Raw genomic sequence first — 22699 nt, forward strand, 5'->3', positions numbered from 1 at the left:
ATTCACCTACCATATATTGCTAGATTGTAAAATATCACATTATATCCCTATCATATAGAAAGATATTTATCATTATATTTTAAATCCTCAAATTTTCCATGTTATTCTACAAAAAATTGGGAAGATATTGATTGACTCTACCCACGAAATGAACTATAAAATCCCCCAAACTTTGGTGTTTTAAAGCATAAGAAAGAAAAAAAAATCACTATGGCAAGAAGAAGAATTAGGCTTGCATGGATAGAAAATAGGGCTGCTAGAAAGGCGACTCTGAAAAAGAGGAGGCCAAGCTTGCTTAAAAAAGTCAGTGAGCTATCCATCTTATGTGATGTCCCTGCCGCAATTATCATCAATAGTCCCGATGAGCAAGAAGCAGCACTATGGCCTGCACAACGGCAAGTTGTGCAGCAAGTTCTATCTGGGTTCCTCGACCTCCCAGAAATCGATCAGTCAAAAAAGACTTTAAATCAGGAGACTTACTTGACTGAGGAGGTCGATAAATTGGCAAAAAAAGTCTTGACTATTGAGAAAAAATTGATGGAGTTGGAGTTAGAAACTCTAATCAATCAAACATACCAAGATAGGGAAGTTGGCGTGTTTAATTTGACGCAACAAAATGCACGCGATTTAGCCATCTTCACCAAAGATAAGATTAAGGAGATCCGGAGCAAGATTGGTGCTAGTAGCTCAGGCTTGAATATCGATGGCACCCAACCTAATATTCAGAATTCAAGTCGTCCAACAAACACTAATGAAGGAGGAGATGAATCTGTTAGTAGATATGATACAGGCTATTTGTCTGATATTTTCAGACATTTCCAAAATTAATTGTCTCCTTGAATTATTTTATTTTCATAGTAAAATAAAGGAATTATAATGAATGATAGTTTTTTTAAATTCTTTGCTTAATGTCTATTTGTTTTTGGGATTTGTTCTTACATAATGTTTAACATTTTTCAATGTATAATAGTACAATAATCAGCTTGATTTGGACTCTTTCTATGCAAATTGGTAAAGGGGAGCATAATCCAAAATAGAATAGTGTGTTGCCCAAATAATTAGTTTTTGTGGGGAAACATAAAGAATTATAATTTAGTGAATGACAATTTAATTTCCTAGTATAGCGTTGTTTGGTAGAGTATATATGTGAAAAAATTAAGTTAGTTTATAAGCCGCCAAAAATTATTGGTAGAGTATATATTTGGAAAAAATAAGTCATTTTATAAACCTTCAAAAATGTTTGGTAGATTATATATTTAAAAAATAAGTTAGTTTATATGTTGGCTATTTGGTATTGCATATATTTGGAAAAATAAGTCAGTTTATAAATTGTCAAAAATGTTTGATAGAACATATATTTGGAAAAAATGCTATCAAAAATGTTTAGTAGAGCATATATTTAGAAAAAATAAGTCAGTTTATAAGTTGTCAAAAATGTTTGGTAGAACATATATTTAGAAAAAAAAAATAGTCTATTTATAACCTGTAAAAAAATGTTTGGTAATATATATATATATATATGTATATTTTAAAAAGTCTGTTATAACCTGTCAATAATATTTGGAAAAAATAAATCAATCTATAAGAAGTAAAAAATATTTGGTAGAGCATATATTTGTAAAAACATGTCAGTCTATAAGCTCTTATAAATGTTTGGCAGGTAGAGTGTATATTTGAAAAAAATAAATCAATTTATAAGCTTTTAAAAATGTTTGGCAGAGCATATATTTGAAAAAAAAAGGTCAGTTTTTAAGCTGTAAAAAATGTCTAGTAGAGCTTAGATTTTAAAATTGACAGAGTTTATATTAATCACAATACATGGATGAAAAACATGTGAGTAGTGTTATAGACCCCCCTTACCCTCAAATGCATGCGTCATATGAAATAGCAACTGATCATAAACACAAGTGAATGACCCACGTAACATCTAACACTTCACATTGATTGGTGATAAAATGAAGGTAATATTTTGGGGTTCTCAAGCATTATTCAAAACATATAACCTCCTATGAGGGATTTATTTTAAGCTTATATGACTAATTTATACACTAAATTATTTTAATAGTTTAATTGGGTGTAAGGATGAAAATTATAAACTTCGCCAAACGAGCTAAACATCTACTTGCTTGGTCGATAAGAGTAATTTTCTATACTTTTTCGCTAGTGTGCTTACTAGGGAAATTCTCTGCAGATGCACAGTAGAGAATAATCAAACATTTTGGATTTAGACCAATTATTTAATGACAAGTGTCCTTTCAGCCATAATCATCATTAGTGTCAAAAGTTACATCAAGTCCAACCGTATGTTTTTTTTCCCTATTTAATCAAAAACTATTTCAGCGGATCTCTATTCTAACACCACTCCAATCATATCAACAATTTTAACACCAAAATTTTTAATATATTATAACATAAAAAAAAAAGTAAAGAGAATAAATTTTACTTTTTGATTTAGGGATTGGAGGTGCATAACCCAACTTTGGGGTATACAACTACCTCATCACCATTTTAGGAGACCCATTAGAGTTCGAGCATTAATTTATCAAAAGTGGTCCCCAAAATGAAATTTCCTCATTTTAAGGGACCGGTTGAACTTGCTCTTAGATCAATGAATCGACAACTCTCATGTGCTTCAATCCATTTTGACCTTTTTAATGTATGTGTTGAGTCATTTTGACCTTTTTAATGTATTGTGTTCCCTCCATCAAATATCATGATGGGCCAAGCTTTATGTCCCAAATTCCAAACCTGGCCCAAACAAGGCAAGATCAGAAAGTCCATAGGCCATCCCTGATTAAATTGAAAATCCTAATTCTCCAACTCAAAAAACAATGCCTTATATATACTCTTAATGAATAGTATACCCTAATTAAACGATTTCTTCATCTATATCAATGGAAGATAAGAAGAATTAGAGTGAAAATTATTGTAGATGGATCAACTAATCTTCTAAAAAAAATAATTAATGGAGGGATTGCATATATTAACTTTGTTGGATTTTTAAAATGATAATATCATGCTCTTATGAAATCCATTCAAATTAATGAGGGATACTTACCTCTTTGGCTATCCGTTCAGGGAGAAATCCAAAATCGGTTAACCGATTCTGATTCATGGATTGTATCACATACATACCATTCTGCAAACAAAGTTGCCACCTTTTGATCATATTGGCTACACAGAGAGATACTCTCATCCATTGATTCTATTGATTGATTATTCCCACTCTAGGAGTCCTTTTCCTACGGTCTTCTGCTTGCCACTTTGATGACACGAAAGAGAACCTTCACCTAATGAAATGACCTCATGCCAACACTTTACGTTATGGTGGATTTTGAAAGGGATGAGAGAGGGATGAGAAAGTATGGAAGAATAGATTTCCCGTAGAAAAGGGTAATGTAAATCTTGACGAGTTCTTGCGAATTATATTTCTAGAGATGTTACTCTTGACCTAATAATTGTTTTGGTTGCTAACTAACGAACGTGGCGCTATGTGTACCGTTTGTTCTCACTGAATGAGTTGTTGGGCTTTATACCTTTTTCTAAAGATGTTATTCTTAAGTTTGTAATTTTCTAGACTGCTAACTAATGAACGTGGTGCTATGTGTACCATTTGTTCTCACCGAATGAGTTGTTGGGCTTTATAATTTTTCTAAAATATGTTATTCTTGGGTTTGTACTTTCTAGGCTAACTAAGGAACGTGGCGCTATGTGTACCGTTTATTTTCACCGAATGAGTTCTTGCGCTTTATACCTTTTTAAAAAAATCCTCTCAAGTTTGATTTGCATGTATATTATATCCATAGTAGGAATATTTTTATTGAAATACGTTGAAATCATATCAGCACGAAAGGGAAATTGTCGTATTTTGAAAAACTTCTCAAAAAGAATTAATTATACAGAAATTTTCAATGGGCTCTTCAAACAGAGGTAAATATAGTGAATTAATATATTAATTATATGAATAATTTATAATGAATATATTAATTACACCTAAAAATTCAAATCCAACAGCCTAACTCCATTCATCTCTTTCTCTCTTCTTCTTGCTCTCTTCTTTGTCACTATGTTGTTTTTGAGTTTGTACTCTCCAACAATGGCAGCCAAAAGCACCTACCTAACAACACCAACGAAGACTCTAATAGATAGATCCGCCTCCACCTCTAGAAAACACTAGAGTTCGAACTCACATGACCCGACCTCAGGCTCTCGATTTGAGGCCTACATCCGCTTGCAAGCAACGGATGGCGGATGTGGCCTTCGGGGAGAAACTTCCCATTCCTGAAATTGATGCTTGGGTGGACAATCCGATGACAAGAGTTCCCTCCTTGAAGCTCTCATGGGTTTCAGATTCAATGTACGCGAGGTCGAGATTGGCACACGATGGCTATTGATTCTACAAATGGCCCACGATCCCACTATATTTGATTCCCGCTGTCGTTTCCAGGTGTTCATTTGTTGTTTTTTTTGAATTATTTAGGTTTATTTTATCAATGTAGGAAGAATAGAACTTTGGAAATGTGGTCTTTTAGGGTTCATCAACTAATTCTTTTTTCTAGTTAATCATCACTTTTTGGTTTTTAAGAAAGTGACTTTCCAAAAAAAGAGAGAAGATTTGTAAAATTTTGAACTAACAATGAGGAGGGATTCTGATTGGTTGCCAAGAAACTGAAGGAAGAGAAAAATGAATGAACGAGAGGTTAAATTTTCACGATGTTATGATTTGCCATTTCATTGAAAGTAATAGCCTGGGTGCTGAGTTTATTAGATTCGAAAGTAAATTCTTGATTAAATGCTGATGATATTTCTCTCATGGCTTAGTCTTATATTAATCAAGTTACGAATTTTCGAACAAACAAGAGGATTTTGGCTTAGTCTTATACTGAAATGTTTACTGAAAACAGGACGAGGAATCAGAAGAATATGGAAGTCGTATTGTTTTGATGTCAGCAATAACAAATATCATAAAGTCCGGAACTGAGGCGCTCTTGAAGAAAACAAAAAACAGTAGTTTCTTCTAAGCCAATAGTGATGAGAGCATATATTCAAATTGTCCTAACTCCACGATTATTGTACCTCGGGCTTTGTCCTTAAGGTGGGAGTCATATTGTATTCAATATACCAGGGAAGACAAGGTCATAATGATTGTCATTACATGTTTTTAATGATTTGATACATTTTTTGCAGGCAAAGAAGAGCGAACCGAAGAGCATACTTGATGAAAATTTTTCCATTCGACAGTCTGAATCGACATGTACTGGCACTTGGATTAGATTTGTTTGCTGTTAATGATGAGAAATTTATGGATATGTTTGTTGCTCCTGGTGCCATTGATACACTACACAACGAACGGCAATCCCTTCAGAAGCGTCAGAAGATAACTCCAGTCATGCTTGAATGCGTTCAAAAATGTTGCACGAGCATTTTTATGGTGACCCTATATTGGAATGATATTGCCAACGGCTACTTTGTGATCTTTGGGCCAAATTCCAACTCCGGGCCGCACCCCAATACGCGACAGGCCTGGAGTTGTAAACCAGCATATGAAATATGTCTCTCATTGAAATCGAATACGCACATATATGTCTAACCTAACCAATTGTCAACCGAGTCATTTCTCGTTCGTAAAGGTTTCACAGCTAGTGAACAGAGAAAATATTGCTTTCTGGGGCCCTTCTTATATTCTCGTAATCACGATTAATGGCTTTAGTCGGTAATGTTAACAGCAATGAACTCCTATAAATGTGTGATTTGATTTCTAATTCTTTTTTACTTGATTTGATTGTACAGAATATATGTCCATTAGGTTGCTGAATTGATGATTTGATGCTATGATTATCGCTTGCATTAATTGTGGGGCAAACAGAAATGGACCAGAACAAAAGTTAAGACAACTTTTATAGATTGAATAACTTTGGGGTGGATTAGATTTAATTTCATTTCTCTTTGGCTAATATGCTATTATATTCAGCTTCACTTTTATGTACTCTTGCAAAATGCTTTTTTTGGAAGGTGAAATTATTGTAAGAATTGTATTTAGGTTCACGGTTTTAGTGTTTAAGGTTTAGGATCATACAAACTAATATCGTGGTTTCTAAAGTCGCATTTTTTAAACTCTCAATCAAAGTTGAAGATGCAATGAGACTTACTATAGATGTGATTTACTTTCATATGAATTAAGTATCCCAGGTAAGCAAAACAAAGGTTTGGGATATGACATGAGATTTTCTTTGAAATGGGGAGTGGGGATTCAAACCCTAATCACCGGCCAGGGTAATGATACACGTCATTCTTACCACTCCAACTAATGACTCGGTGCATATGACATGAGATTTAGAGTTTATAGTTTAACGGTTAGCTTATATTATTTTGGAATTAATTATATTATCACGCTATAACACAAGGTTATTACTAGAGGTAAGAAAAGTAGTTACCTTACAAAGTGAAAGGAAAACAAAAGTTGAATTTGAACCAAAATTTTCCAAAAGTGCAGGCGGGGACTGTCTTGAGTGGGATGTATGGAGTCGATGATCATAGAATTATTATTATTATTATTTTGACTATAATAAAACAACATAAACTATGTTTTAGAAAACTTAAGACAGCTATAGACCTCCATCTATATATATATATACGATTATTCATGCACCCTATAAACCTCCATCTCCATTGTCCCCTATTACAAGGGACCTAGTCCAACAAGATCAAATGTCTACAATTCCTTGAAGATACACTAATGGGACCTCCACTCTATAATCCACCTACAATTTTCAACTCCAAATCATGCATTTGTAGTTTGAATGGCATAGATTATTTTTAAAAAGGACATTTTTAACTATTATTTGTTTCTCTTAACTTTTTCTTATGGAGAAAACATATATTTTTATTCTCAATATAATTGAAAGATATATTTAAATTTAGTTTTAATTGATGGAACTTGTAATAATTAACTAAAGTGTTGTTCACTCCTAGTTATGTCCCATCACGCCATAATATATTATATTACGACGAGAAATTTTATTTACACCACAAAAACTATTAAATTTACACCACATATTTTAACCCTATACATTTACATCCATATTTTGAATGTCATATATTTTTATTCTCAATATAATTGAAAGATAGCAGTGTTAATTAAATTCTGTTTTGATTGATGGAATTTTGCAGTAACTAATTAAAGTGTTGTTCACTACTCCTAGTTATGTCCCATTACTACATAATAATACGACATCTAACCAAGTTAATTAGGTTGTTTTCCTTTGTTTTTTTTCCTCCTTTGATTGTTTCCTAAGATCAACATCAGAAAAATGAATAACATAAAAAAAATATTATATTTACACAATCAATCATTTATGAGACAAACAAGTTGCCAACTAATGACACCCTAATCACTTGACAATCACTTAACTTATTAAATAATGATATCTTAATCACAATTGAATGGGGCCAATTAATATTCACACCTCTTTAATCACATCAACAAATCTATATATACAATTAAGCTAGCTAAAAGCAAGGCCATGGGTTGGTAGTACTAATCCATCTATGCAAAGGGAAATGATCTTGGTTCAAATCTCAACTCACTTGCTAGTTTCATTGGAGTCATTTCAGATATTCTGTCAACTTATTACTAGTTGGATCGATGTGTGTAATCATTTGGGGATATATTGGAAATTTATTCTTTTTATTGGGTGATTTACTCTCTACATTAGTACCCTGCAACTTATTAAGCAAATTTTGAAGGGTGAAACGATCTAAATTAATATTTGCAAATTTACAAGTTGTGTCAAAGTCATACGGTTTGGAAAAAAATCACAAATTGGTACTGGAAAGGCGAGTAGGTACTCTAGTAGTAGAATTGTAAAGGTGCAACTTAGAAAGTCGCATATTTAATTACTGAAAACAATATATTTACATATTATGCGAGAGTTAAATAAGGTAATACCTACTTCTTCTTTTTTTTTATCTCCGACTCCGCCGATTGTGGGAATATTGTACCAAAAAAAAAAAAAATTGTTTAGAGATGGTGCGTGAGTGACAAGGACTTGTTACGTACTTTAAGTTATAGTATTCATTCTACATATATTTTCCTGAAGATTTCTTTCTGCCTTCAATTTTATTTTTATTTTGCTTTTTTAATTAAAAAAAAAAGCAATAGTATTTATTGCAGAAAGACAGAAAACTAATTAAGTCAAGGTCTTCTCTATTATGGATGCTTAGATTCAACCAATCACCCACCAAGAAACTCACTACAACTAATGTTCTTAATTTCCATTGTCATTAATATCCTTTTAACATATATATATATATATATATATATATTATTCTCATGTTCTTTGAAATTTTTTTTTATCTTGTTAATTATATTATGTATAACAAATTAGTAATGATTGTTAAGGATTTCTTTTTGGAGGTTTCTTGCTTACCATTGCTTTTGAGTTACAAATGGAGTTTGTTAGGTGTAAATCACTCCTCGATTCAATTTCCATTGGGAGTAATATCCTTGTGACCACGCGTTGGACTTTGGCCGAATTTACGTATCTTGTTGTCAGGTGAAAAAAATTTGTGCACGCAAGGCTCGAGTTTAGGTCTTAGTTGTACAAAGGGTAAATTTATACGATATCGTTATCGGTTTTAAAAAAAAAAAAAAGTTTGTGAGTAACTCTACATTGCAGACATAATGATTTAAGGTTGTGAAGAATGTGATCCCCTTTGGTTTTTTTTTTCCTCTTTTATAGTACCTAGCACGGGTGTTCTAACTTTTAATGGATCTTTGGTCCTCCACACAATATATTAATCATTTCTATTTATAAACCAGAATTGATTCTCTTTCCCTCAATTAAGTATTAATTTCTCAAATATGATAAAGAAGAACCCTAACCCTAATATTGCGAATATGAACGTTTCTGTTGATTGTTCTGCACTAGTTCTTGCAACAGAACATATTCATATTCGAAAGTTGAAAAATTACTAGTTTTAATTAAAATAATATGTAAAGTAATTAATCAAAACATAACCAAAATGGTCACCAAGTTCAAATTTCATAATTTTTCTTAAAAAAAAACTAGAGATCAGAAAATATAGTTCGATGTGGGCAATAGGTAGTTGGACTGGATGGATTTGGGGTCTGAAATATTTTGCCCCGGGTCCTCGTAACTAAACCTATATTTCTTACTAAAAAAAAGTAGGTCACTGTCCCAAGTCTTTCCACATTGGATCTGTCTTTGGTCGTTACAATGTTTCAATAATATATCTTTGGTGGCTCAATTCACCTTTTTTGTTCATTTTCAGAGTAAGTGAGTGATCTACTCATCTGCTACAAACTATTTTTGTGTGGTCATGAAATGAAGGCAACGCTACAATGTCACAACAAAAAAAGAGATTTGAAAGCATCTTCTAACCTCATATCATATGATCTTTACTAGTAGAAATTGCAGAAATGCATTGAATCATGCATATATATATATATATAGAGAGAGAGAGAGAGAGAGAGATTAAAAGTTAATTACATTCTATTTGGTAGGAGACAAATTTAAAAGGACGGAAAGGCTCGAGGTGACTCAAGAAAATATTTGTGTAAATAGGGTTTTAATTCAATTTTACTCCATGAGAGATGCTTATCAAGGAACACACTTGGGTACGTGATAGCTTAGTTGATGAAGCTCTATGGGGACAAACCGTACGCATTTGGGAGCAATACCTTTGTAGTTATGTGTTCGATTTTTACCCAACTTACCATGTCATCATGTAAGAAATTTCTATGCAATGGGCTTGATGTTCTAAGTTTTGATCCATATTAAATGTCCAAAACACAACCTTGTATGATATCGTTCTCGGTTAAAAAGAGAGATGCTTATTAAGGTCCGACTTGTCACTTAATTAACCCCTTGTTTCCTAGACAAAAGTGTATACATTATGCATGAAGTTAAACAACATTTTTTGGTTAGATATGTATAGTGCGTACCTACCTACCAAGTGTGGAATTTGATGCATTGTGAACTTAAACTTTGCATATGAATCAATTAAATATCTAATATTGGTGACTCCACTGATGAGACCTCACTTGAGAGTTGGGAGTAGCCAACCCAAATACCCAATAGAGGGACATTTCCACACAAATCTAAAATTATCAGATGTTGCCATCAATTTCAATCTCCATCACCACAAACAGTCCTTCCAGTCAGGATTCTCAGGTCAATATATATTATGCCACAGATGCTGCTCCCCCAAAATTCCAAATCCAACCAATAACCTTTCTTTCCTTATAATCCCAAAATCCTGATTTATTGTTTTCTCACTAGCCAATCAACCCCCAAGAAAAATCAAAGTATTTGTTTTGGAGAAGACCCATCAAATTCAATGGAGAAGAACACAAGAATTCAAGAAATGAACAGAAACCCATCTCCAACAACCTCTCCAAAGATCAATGGGAGTAGTGGGGTTGGTCAACAAGTGCAAATCCACACACCACCATTGACTCCAATACCAATCTCCAGATCTCATGAAACCAATCCATACCCAACCACTTTTGTTCAAGCAGACACAACAAATTTCAAGCAAGTAGTCCAGCTCCTCACTGGCTCATCTGAAACAGCCAAACAAGCCTCAAAACCACCCCAAGATCCCTCACAGCCACCACCACAAACAACCAAGAATTTCATGCCACCAAAGAAGCAAAGTTTCAAGCTTTATGAAAGAAGAAACAACAACAACAACAGTTTCAAGAGCACTAGTTTCATGATCAACACTTTGAGCTTTTTTTCTTCCAACAATTCAATGAATATTTCTTCTGGGTTTTCCCCAAGGAAGCCAGAGATATTGTCTCCAAGCATACTTGACTTTCCTAAGCTTACACTAAGCCCTGTGACGCCATTAACAGAGGACCCTTTCAGTAAGTCCTCGCCTTCAATAGGGAATTACTCTTCTTCAGAAGAAGATAAGGCAATTGCAGAGAAAGGGTTTTACTTGCATCCATCTCCGATGTCAACGCCGAGAGACTGTGAACCCCAGCTTCTGCCATTGTTTCCGGTGACCTCTCCACGAGTTTCAGATGAATAACAGAGAGAGAGAGAGAGAGAGAGGATTGAGATGGGTTTAGAGACAGAGAGAAACAGAGGAGGATTGATGGGTTTGTGGGGAAATGGTTTTGAAGGAGACAAGAGAATCAGAGAGATCTTCGTTTCAATTGTACAAGTTGATCTGACCTTCCTTTATATAATGGTATTGCCATTTCTTTCTTCACTTTCTTGGTTCCTCTTATTTCTCTGGTTCTTTTTTTCTTCTTTTCATAAATTTATTTTTGGTAAACTACAAGTATTAATATGTTAATATCAATATTGGCAAAGATCCCATATGTGATTTTAAGGGATCATAAAAAAAAATCTAGAAAAAAAAAAACCCTCTTTGTGCTATCTTTGAATGGATTGAATTCAGTGGGAGTTACTGCCATATATCTTTCTGTTTTACTATACATAGCACAAGATTGTTTGGAGCAGAGTCTGCAAAGCACTCTGTTTAAGCCATTATTGAAGAAATCCCTTTTGCCTGGTGATGTTGCAATTAAAGTGCGAAAATGTCAAATATCTCAATATTTTTTTGTCCCAATTATCCCACAAATGTTGAGATAAATGCACATGAACCATTTGAAAATCGTAGACCCCATATAATCCACATAAAATCGTATATCTTCATGTCTACCTCGTGGATATCTAGGAGAAAAAAAAAACTAGGATGCATAAGATGACTTGTTAAAGTGTCGTAAAGAGTTGGTTTTGCTGGTGGGGTGTCCCTATCTCCTTGAACTTTCTCTAGTCAATTATACCCACTTAACCCCCTCAAATTACTCTAAAATGTAAAAAGCAATCGAAGACTTTAAAACTATTTCCTTTTCTCGTCTTTCTTTTTCTTTCTTTTTTTTCTGTTCATAATCTGATTGGTGGATATCTTAACTGCAATTGATGGGTATTCCTCCCCAACTGGTGCAATTCTTAGATTTTGTGGGAATATAAGCCTAAATTTCATGACCCATCTCAGTTGCTTGTTCCAAGAAGAGAGGAGGATAGCAACTGCTCTTTACCATGTTGTTTCAAGGCTAATGAAGGAGACCTGGTGGTTATAGGAAACAACAAAAAGGTTAATAAGAGAGAAGAAAGAGAAGGTTGGTACTCTGTTTACATGATTATGATTGAAAAGGGGGAAAAAAATTAGTGTGATCCAAATAACACAAAAGGCAGAAAAACTTTGAAGACCTTATTCTCTTCCCCATCAAGTTTTGCTTTGTCAAGTGGTCAATAAGGAGGGGGGGGGGGGGGGGGGGGGGGGGAAGGAATTCTGTTCCTGGAAGAAAGTACTTCTAAAATGGTTTATAAGAGAAGGATTTTTGTGTACATGGAGAAAGATTTTCCAAATATAAGAAAGCAACATTTATTCAGGCATATAATTCTCCACGGTTATGTCGGCTTGAACATAATTTACAGAAGTACAATCCTGCTTTCAGATTTCAGAGAAAGATTTGACTGTCTTGAACCCGTGATTCTCAGGAAGAAGAACGTTTCCCGGACGGATGGAAATAATCACCTCCAAACCTGAACATCGATTAGAAACAGATTTCAATTAAAGGATGTGTAAATGGAAAGTATACAGAACCTTCAATGGAAATTATTAAATTAGAAGCAAAGGATCAGCTCAGTACCTGCTGCTTTTGCGGCTACAGCTTCTTGTAAGACATCCGTCACAAATAAAATCTCAGATGGCTTATCAACCCCAAGGGACTCGGAAATCTCAATGTAACTGCGTGCTTCTTTTTTATTTCTGTAGAAAACATAAATGAAACATGGGTGTTATTTCTCCACCAAAATGGCACTGCCAAAGCTAGAAAAAAGCATCGAACAAAGGGAAGCATCAAAGGAAGTTAAAAAAACCATACCCAACCGTGGTGTCGAAAAATCCAGACAAGTATTTTCGTAGATCCCCATAATTTGTATTTCCAAATATTAGCCTTTGGGCCAACCTGCTACCGCTAGAATATATGTACACCTGTCACAAAATAACAGACTTAACATGTTAACATTATTTTAAATGCAATAAAAAAAAGGGGCAAAGATACTCAGAAAGAAATCATAAAGTTATACCCCTAGGAATATTGCATTAAGAACCAGTACACTCTTTCGAGCATGCAACCCACAAGCACAACCACTAGAAAGAATTAATGGCTAGAAATGACTGCTACCTAATGCAGCATATTAACCACTCCAAATACTCCAAGGCACAAAGGAATAAGAGGACTGGGAGAGGACAAAAGAACCTCAAGAGGATCTGATGTACACAGAAAATAGACTAACAATAAACCAAAATTTTTGACCATCAGATATCAGAAACAAAAACCATACTTATTACCCCTCAGGTAGATTCTAGAATAAATTAAGCAGGCATAACAGCCAATTTTCCTGTCCCTAAATTTTACTCTCTCAATCAATGTGCCAGCATATATCTTGTTGAAGAAATAAGCATCTGGCTATAACATAGTTCCGTCAAAGTTAATCCAGCACTCATATTAAAGTGAATCGTCTAGAAGAGAGAAAGCAACAAAGCATTCTGGACCGGTCCACAATCAAAAGTGTAAAATGTGCGTCATTTGTATGTGGATTGTCAGGTTTGGGCCCACGTTGGTTTATTAGGTTATGTTAAATTTAAGAGACATCTCTATTGAGAGAGTAGGTTTTTCCACTCTAAACTTTTTCCTCTCACTTCCTCTTCTTCTAATCCTGTGTTCCACGAGAGGACGAAGCATATTGAAGTGGATTTTCACTTGTGCATGATAAAGTTCAATGTAAAGACTAAAGAGATCTCCTTGAAGCATGTGAAGACTGCCGATCAACTTGCTGATGTGTAGCTGGAACGATTTTATTTGTCACAAGCTGGGCATGACAAACATCTATGCTCCAGCTTGAGGGGGAGTGTTAGTGTGTGTGGGTTGTCGGGTTTGGGCACACGTTGGTTTACTAGGTTATGTTTAATTGACCTAGTGTCAAGATATAAATAAGAGACTCTATTCAGAGAGTAGGTTTTTCCTCTCTAAACTTTCTCCTCTCCGCTTCCTCTTCTTCTCAATAACAAAAAGAAAGAAAGAATAAAGCGCACATGGATAAATACTAATAGAAAGAAACATAGAGACAAAAGGGAAATAAGAAATGTGAATGAATAGCAGAGGTAGATATAACCTTCTTGCCTAATGCATGCCATTTCTCCAGAGCTTCTGGTACATCATCAAAAACTACACCTTCCAATTCATTATTTTCGTATCCAGTTCGCCATATATGACCCTGCAGAGATACATATTAGCAAAAGACCTGAAGATAAGAACCACGCAAAAACATATTCTTCATATTCTTTTTCTGAGTACTCACTTGCAGTTGCTTTAAGGCAGTAATCTTCCTGTCAGCGTTTATCATTGCTTCCACATTAGCAACCAGAGCTCCAATCACCTCCTCTTTCCCTGCATGATCTGGAGGGATTGGTACAGCACCATTAACACCTTTTTCTAGGTCATCCTGAACCTGCAAATAGAATGTTGTACATATTCATAATCCAGTTCAGCTGAATTATCGAAGCCCATCCTGCCTGCTTATTAGTCATTACTCATTACATGAAATTTTAGCGCACCATAGTTCGACTACTGCAACTTTGCTAATATCATTAGGTTTAAGCAGAAATACATAAATACAATTTGAAAGCAGGCTTGATTTGAAATATACTTCATCATTTAAAGGACCACATAGCACATCTGTTCCAGGAGAAACAACTCAACCACTTCCATAATCTATATATGAAAATACATTGGCAATATAAAAAATATCAAGCACCACTACTTGATGGTTGTATGCAAAGAAATCATTACAACAATTCCTTGGAGCACACATACAAAAATTCAAAAGCTACAGAAAATGTGGTGGCGGAGAGTGATAATAAGACATTTTGTTGGATTGAGAGGAAAAGTTTTGATATCATCTTGGAGGGGGGTGATATCATATAGATTACAGAAAATGCACGAAGTCGCAGAATATCTATGTTTTTGGGCACTGAGGAGGGAGATTGGTTGATTTCTACCATGGAGGCTTTGTGACAAAATGAAGAAAAACACAGGACCTTCAACAGATGGAGATCAAATAATCATACCTTTGTGTTGAAGCAGAAGAACAGGAACAGCAGAATATGGGAGTTGATGAAAGGCAACAGGGAAGGGGAAAGACTGATTATTGTAAAAAAGAAGCAGCATTATCAATTAAATATCGCGTAAATAGACTTATGAAAATGCCACCAGCGTAAAACTCAAACAAAACCCCTAAATTGAAGTCATTAACTGGAGGGGAAAAAAATAAGGAGTCAATAGGAACCATTTTTCATATAGAATATCATGTGAAGGCAGCTTCTTACTTGAGAACGCAACAACTTAATATCATCCTGAGTTTCTGTAGTGTCATATGTTGCAGACAAATGCCTCCCAACATTGTGTTGGGCATATGGAAAGAGAACATCAGCAACAAAGGATATGGGAGTAGTTGTTCCTTCAATGTCAAGAACTATGAAACGCTGCAACCATATAACCAGAAGGATGAAAATGTATTCATGACAGTTATAGCATAACAAGTAGAAACTTTCTGAATCTTCAAGCTCATTATAGACAATTTAGTCATCCATGCACAAAAATTTTAAGGTATCAAAGCTAAAGAAAAAAAAAATCTAAAAAAGAGTCCAGAATCCTTAAATACAAGTGGAAGAGAGTATATATGAAAACATACTGGCGATGGCTCAACTTCATAATTTGAGTCCTTGGGTCCTGCCTTAGCTGATGCATTTGTGAATCCACTACGTCCTACAAATCTGTTGATATGCTGAATGGGATCGTGGCTTGGAGTAGACCAGTCCAGGCCAAGTTGTTGCAGTTTAATAGCAGCATCAAATAAATAGTGATAACATTCAGCCTGAGAGAAAGATGTCACCAATTGATGACAAAAAATAAGATTGAGCCTAAAACGCACTATAGAGTATAGATTTCTTGGTCGTCTTCTTCATTTTTATTTTATTTTTTATGGATTATGGAGTATAGAATTCACGTTAGAGAGAGTAAAATGTTGTGGTATTGGTTTTAGGAGAAAATATAATCTTACCCAAAGACTTTTTTCTTCTAACCCCAACCAACTCACCCAAAGAAGAAGAAAAGAACTCGTACTGACAACATTAAATCAGCGTAATGTGGTCTATGCCCATACAATACATTTTAGTTCTGTCTCTAAAATATACAACCTAGAAATTTAACATTTTTGTTATTTGACAAAACAAAGTGCAGGAGGGAATATAGGGGAGACACCACACTAGATCACCAAACATAAAGAGTTGCGTCAGAAACCAAGTCATGCCGCATGCATACATTTTGAACCCTTGAAACATCATTTGATGATATATCAAATGGTACTATTTTAAAATTGTCAAAGTTATTGAGTACATCAATATTTATATTAGAAGCCAATACACAGGAAATCATGAAACTGAGCACCGAATGGCCATAAATGAGTGATTTGTTTGACATATGAGTACATTTATCAGGTATGGACAGTGGACATCCATCAATCATGGAAAAAAACCATAACAGATCAATTTGAGAAGTTGGAGCCACAAACTCAGACGGATGATGAACAAAGAGAAACATAAAAACTTAAATAGAAGGGAGAAAAGAGACAAGGCAGTCCATATTTAAGGGTGGAAGAGTTGCAACATATTTTGTACAGATATGGCAAACTTTATCCCCGCAGATAAGCATATCAAAAACTCCACATCTGAGAAGCCAGTGCAGTTGTGGACAATAAAGATTTCCAAAAATTTTCAAAGAACATCTACCATATGAAAAGTTAGCATGAAAGACCTTAGTTCCAGAATCTAGAAGAAATAGAAGACTCAAAAGGGGGGGAAAATAAATCCACCATGCAAATGTTCAATCCTCTATATTTTCCCATGGGTAATACAAACCTGAGTTTTAGCACTGATCCAAGAGTCTCCCCAAACATAGATTCCATGGTTGCGGACAAGAACAGCTGTTGTTTTGGGATAGGCTTCTATCTGAAGACAATCGCAAGCATTTTTTTCAGTCTTATTCTTCTTAAGAGCATAAAATGAAAAAAGAACTGAATATATTATATCAAAACCTCAGTGATTAATTTATACAATGATTGTCAGAAGCGTTGGACATGCTACTTATCAATACAGAAATGTACTTAAGCACAAATACACTGCAAGCTATTTACACACACACAAACACATGCATGTGTGCATATATACATATGTATATATGCATTCACTAGGGAAAGTACCCAGGTCACAATAATGTACAGTTGATAATACCCAAGCACATTACAGGTACAATCATCCACCAATGGAACTAACCACGCAAAAGGGCAGATGAATACAAGTATTTCCTTTCCCCCAACAAATATGATGCATGCAATGTTCAGATCCATGTTATAGGTTCTATCATAGAATCAATGAATTGCTCATGGCAAGACACTACTAGAATGATGACCATGCAACTTCTTGACCTAATATACAAAAGAGCATACCGCTTTAGCAAGAGAATCCGTGAGCTCATTTTCATAGGCTGTATTCTCTATAATTGGGACCACAAGTTCATCATAGTAGCCATGCCCTTGGATTCCCTTTATCATCTCCATATGAGTAATCTGTGAGCATACACAAAACCACAAAAGACGAATGGATGAAGAAGCCAACAACAGTAGCTGAAGGAAACAACTCAATAAACTACAGAGTGCGACCATTTATGAGGGAATGACCCGCCTTTTGGAGTATATGGACCCATCATAAAAGGATAAAAATTCGATGGAACTATTAGACAGTATTTTTAATGTCACGATGCATATGTATTGCAATGTAGTAGTGCAGCATATTGGGCCATCTAGTGGAGAAAACAGGAGGTCATTTCAAAAACAAACAAGGGCAGAATCATGGAATCACTAAAATATTGCTAATACTAGTAATACTTTTATACAACATCAAGAGTCTATTTTTGCTTTTCATTTGTTCCAAACTGCGTATCAGCAATTTCTTTTTCCTTTTTCATCAAAAACTTTGAGTACATATCATTTTGAAACGTCTTCCATCATTGAAAAACAAACTGCTGCTCGATTTGTATTCTATATTGCATGATAGTTTTCGAGGATTTTAACCTACATTGCTTAGCAAATCAACAAGAAACACAGACACAAACGTATTGCAAACATAAGCTTCCAAGCTTTCATGAGTTCGAACGAAATATTCTTATTCGAAGGATCCTATGAGGGAAATCATTATATTTATTGCACTGATTACATAAACAGGGGATTTACACACAAGTGTTCTCATGTATGCGCATATACATGTATAATATGAGACAGGAGTTTCTTCTTCCATTTATGTTTTTTGTTCTTTCTTTGCCTCAAACCTCCTGAAACGTCGGAGAACCTCAGACTTCTACCAGAATTATGACCTATGCATCTTCAATTTTTTTTTCCTTATGCCTCATAAGCGAATGCAATTAGCACATGCCCATTAAATCCATACTCTATAGATATGGACGGGAAAGTCTCTCAAATTGACAGCTTAGTGCAACAACAAAGAGATAATTAGATGGATTTGCAGCAGAAGAAAGAATGAAAAATCATAAAAGTATAAAATCTCAGAAGTTAATAACTTATAGACGCTAAAAAAAATTACCCGGAATTCTTTAGACGATGGATTGAGCATTGTTACAAGACAAGATTCCATGCCATGACTGTGAATCACAGCTCCAGCATTCCGCATGTCATATGCCTTGATCAGACAGGACATAAGGATTAACAGTAAGAGATGCTCAAGAGTATATAAAAGGGAGAGGACAAAGATTCAATCACAGCTGAACAAAACAGTCAGGCTGAAGAAAGAAAACTTCTCTCTTTTAAATTCGAAAAAGAAGAAAGACTAAGTCAGTTCTGCACAGCAGCTTATATAAAACAAGGGGGAAAACCCTAAATCTTGCTATATCCATGATAAACGCATATGCCGACCATTCAGATCCAATGTCACATAAAGTCCCAGGATCGCTAGAGATAAATTTTTTGCCTCAGCAATAAAATGATATCCAAACTCCTTGATAGCAAACATTGATTTTAAAAAGGCATGGTCCCCAAACCAAAAACTAGAATCCAATAAATTTTTTTAAAAATAACAAATATTGATTTCAGAACAAAGATTTAGAGAAAAACACATGCCTCTTACTAATATAATACAATCTTGATCATATTAAAATACATAACTTGGCAAGACCAAGATTTTTAAATCGCAAAAGCTTGTCCTATGAAACTTCTTATTTCAAAATTTCAGTCAAGAACTTAATAAATATAATGTAACTGATAGAATATAAGTGTGTCATGTTCAAAGCACCCGTCAGATTAGCTTGTCTAAATTTCTTCCTTTCATCCATCTCCTTGGCAACCAAAGCTGATTGTGGTAAGAACCAGTAGTTTGAATTATCATGCTTATCAACAGAAAAAGTGCTATAGATGAATCTAAAAAAAAATTGAGCCAAAAAAGGAATTTATTGCAGGGCACCATTGACAACACGAGTAGAAAACGAACTTAGAAAAAACTAATATGCATCAAGGTATTCTAGAATATTGCAAACTCGACTATCATGATGAACATAGAACCACAATATCAAAGAGGAATATGTAGAATATAGATGCACCAAGTGGGAAAAACCATAAGCACTCTCCTTCCCAGAAATCATGAGGAGAGTAATTCCCTCGAGCCTAGTCTTGTCTTACCATCATCATATTATCAGCAAGCAACAGTGCAACACACCAGATAAAATCATTAGGCAAGGGTTTGATCGTGATAAGATTCAGAGTAGCATGGCACTTAAAGTAAATCCATCTTCAAACTTTTTATGATATAAAACAGAAAACACAGCAGCCCAAATACATATTATTGAACAAGCGGAGAAAAATTATACCTTCAGGAAAAGAGGTGCACAATCAGAACACTTGGGACGCTTGTGGGGATAAGGCTTAGGAGATGGAGATGACAAGATAGACCCATTTTCAGATAATAGATACATGTCCTCTGGTTCCATTCTCTCCTTTTGCACACCTAAAACCCAAGATCAAACCAAGCAGAACCATTGAGGTTGAAGTACAAGGTCTTAGAATCAAATGACACAAAAACTACTACAACGAGAATAACAAATAACAATGATTCGAAAACACCAGAACAAACATTGGAAGGTGGCCTAACATACAACCTTCTATCAAACAAGTGAAACAACAATCACACATTCACGACTGAGCTTGAATAATAAACACCAACTCCAGAATTTCCCCGAATGGAGTAAGATGCAAGACACCTTCTAAGCATTCAGCCTTTCTCAAGCCATACTCCCCAAAAATTATTTTTTTTGAGCTTGAAAACACATACCCACTAACCAATAAAATAATAAAAGAGTAAATAAAATATAACAAGCAAGCCAATTCATTAATTCAGCTTAGAACACAGACAGAAAAAGGAAATTTTGAGCTCACAATAAAAGCAAAAAAAAAAACAAAACTGAGTGCATAACGAAAGAATCTTAATCTGAATACTTGAAAAACCTCCAAAATCATAATTAAATACCCATTATAGCTTGAGGACCAACATCACAGTCCAAAAATCAAAGACCATAGGTATGCATACAGAGAGCACAAAAATTAAGCTTGATAGAGAATTAGAAGATACCAAGAACCGCAGATCAGGAGGAATGAAACAAATGAACAAGATAGAAAAAGATATACCAGAAGGGGACATGACGATAAGCTGTTGATTTCTCGGGATAGAGTCATCGTGGACCTTGATGGTGATGCTCCCACCTGTTCCACCAACCCATCCAAGGTTATAGAACTGGCGGCACAGCTCCGATATCAGATTCCTTGTGTCCTTCACAGCTTTGCTCTCCAAATACGCCTGCGACGACACCTTCATTCCCCCGTTCACCGACACTGCTGGTACTGCCGCAGCCGCCATGGTCTTAGTCTAAGCTTGAATCGTAAGCCTCTTTTCAAGCTCAGTGGATCTTTTATGCCGATAGAGATTAGGGAGAGTGTTTTTACTGTGCTATGTTCTTTATTCTCTTTAAGCTTTTATTTTACTTTTATCAAGCATATTTAATGCCACAAATAAAAATAAAAAAATAATTAAACGAACATATTTATTGCGGTCTGCGGAATAGCAGCATGCCCCAGCCCGCAAAAAACATCATGTTGTTTCAGAATGTTCAGTTCGATGGTGATGCTCTAATTGTTGTTAATGCCGTTGCTAAGTCTGACTTGGTCTCTCATTGGACTATTGAGAACTTGATTGAGGATACACGAAGTGATTTAAATAGACTTAGATGTTGGAGTATTTTGAAGATTAGCAAGTAATAAAATATCTAGGCGGATGTATTCGCCAAATGGCTCATTGTCTCAAGATTTTCGGGCAACATTCCCAATTATTTGTTTCCGGAGTTACAGTGTTGGTTAGATAATGGTCATAATCCCTCTAGACACCTTTTCGATTTGTCGTATTGGGGTTGATAGTCTTTGTTCCTTTATGCCAAAAAAAATGTTGTTGCTAGGTCAGCAATTCAACCTGCAAACCCTCAACTTGAAACCCCTTAAATACATAAGTTAGAAGGTGATACAATTTTTAACTACAATTATAGTTATAATTCTCTTCGTAACTATGTTAAATCATAGTTTTGTTTTTTTAAAAATGATAGGGGTAAGTATCTAAAAAGTACATCTACTTTACAAAACGATTCAACTGAGCCCTTCTACATTTTTTCGACTCAACTGAGCCCCTCTACTTTTGAAAATGGGTCACATTAGCCCCTGAGCTAACTGACGTTAATTTCTACTAATGTGTCATTTTCTTTTCCTATGTGTATTTTTGATTAATTTATTTTAAAAAATACTTTACAAATGACATGGCATAGTCTTAAAAACCCTAGTTCAACAAAAGATAAAAACTATTTTGATGGACCAGAATGTGTTTTGTATGGCTGCTGTTTATGAATGATGTTTATGGATGATGTTTGAATGTTTTTATAGATGATGATGTTGATGTTTGCAAATTTGATTATATATTAGTCCATTTTGAATTGTCATTCCAGGGGCTAGTTAGAACCATTTCTTAAGAGTACAAGGGGTTTAAATGACCCATTATTTAAAGTACAAGGGCTTCATTGGCCCAAAAATAATAACTTTCAAAACATTAAAACATAAGACAGATATTCTCTGTTAGGGATGTCAATCCGACCCGTGGGTCTGGGGACCCGACCCAAAATTTCGGATACAAGTTCAGGTTTGGGTGCCACCCGAATAAAGTGTTGTGGGGAAGGGTATATGGTAATGCCATACCCTACCCGAACTTAATACTTTAATAAATAAATAAATATTTATATAGATGTATCATATATAATATATTGTACATATATATAGGAATATTAATTTGTATTTAGTATACTTGATCATTATAAATTTATAATCATATACGAATAATAAAAGTGTCACGTAGACCACTTAAACTTGAGAATTTGGGCCCTAAACCTATCCCTTTCCAAAAATATATTATGGGCCCCGTAACTCCTTCCGAATTGAAA

At 34.8% G+C, this 22699-nt stretch overlaps 3 protein-coding genes across 3 annotated transcripts; 2 read left to right on the forward strand and 1 right to left on the reverse strand.

Moving 5' to 3' along the window:
- The first annotated feature begins 210 nt into the window (after positions 1 to 210).
- On the forward strand, positions 211 to 828 carry LOC119985446 (agamous-like MADS-box protein AGL80). The gene has a single exon (XM_038829751.1). The coding sequence runs from the start codon at positions 211 to 213 to the stop codon at positions 826 to 828; it is 618 nt and encodes a 205-aa protein (XP_038685679.1).
- Positions 829 to 9876: 9048 nt separating this feature from the next.
- LOC119985971 (VQ motif-containing protein 4-like) lies at positions 9877 to 11382 on the forward strand. Its single transcript, XM_038830480.1, has one exon. The coding sequence runs from the start codon at positions 10363 to 10365 to the stop codon at positions 11059 to 11061; it is 699 nt and encodes a 232-aa protein (XP_038686408.1). The 5' UTR covers positions 9877 to 10362; the 3' UTR covers positions 11062 to 11382.
- Positions 11383 to 12350: 968 nt separating this feature from the next.
- On the reverse strand, positions 12351 to 21178 carry LOC119986222 (probable bifunctional methylthioribulose-1-phosphate dehydratase/enolase-phosphatase E1). Its single transcript, XM_038830790.1, has 12 exons — positions 20853 to 21178; positions 20039 to 20175; positions 18763 to 18858; positions 17613 to 17732; positions 17026 to 17115; positions 15801 to 15983; positions 15436 to 15591; positions 14409 to 14558; positions 14223 to 14324; positions 12929 to 13038; positions 12695 to 12813; positions 12351 to 12587 (listed from the first exon to the last, which is right to left on the reverse strand). Exons 1-12 carry the CDS (start codon positions 21079 to 21081, stop codon positions 12496 to 12498), a joined length of 1584 nt encoding a protein of 527 aa, XP_038686718.1. The 5' UTR covers positions 21082 to 21178; the 3' UTR covers positions 12351 to 12495.
- Between the last annotated feature and the right edge of the window lie 1521 nt (positions 21179 to 22699).

Source organism: Tripterygium wilfordii, chromosome 19, assembly GCF_013401445.1.
Source record: "Tripterygium wilfordii isolate XIE 37 chromosome 19, ASM1340144v1, whole genome shotgun sequence".
Taxonomy (NCBI): domain Eukaryota; kingdom Viridiplantae; phylum Streptophyta; class Magnoliopsida; order Celastrales; family Celastraceae; genus Tripterygium; species Tripterygium wilfordii.

Excerpts from the sequence above, each read along its gene's own strand:
- LOC119985446 (XM_038829751.1), top strand. The coding sequence starts at position 211 with ATGGCAAGAAGAAGAATTAGGCTTGCATGGATAGAAAATAGGGCTGCT.
- LOC119985971 (XM_038830480.1), top strand. The coding sequence starts at position 10,363 with ATGGAGAAGAACACAAGAATTCAAGAAATGAACAGAAACCCATCTCCA.
- LOC119986222 (XM_038830790.1), bottom strand. The coding sequence starts at position 21,081 with ATGGCGGCTGCGGCAGTACCAGCAGTGTCGGTGAACGGGGGAATGAAG. Across the intron at positions 17,116-17,612 it reads CGGATTCTCTTGCTAAAGCG|ATAGAAGCCTATCCCAAAAC; the intron begins GTATGCTCTTTT and ends GATTGTCTTCAG. Across the intron at positions 14,559-15,435 it reads TTAAGTTGTTGCGTTCTCAA|GTTCAGGATGACCTAGAAAA; the intron begins GTAAGAAGCTGC and ends TTCTATTTGCAG.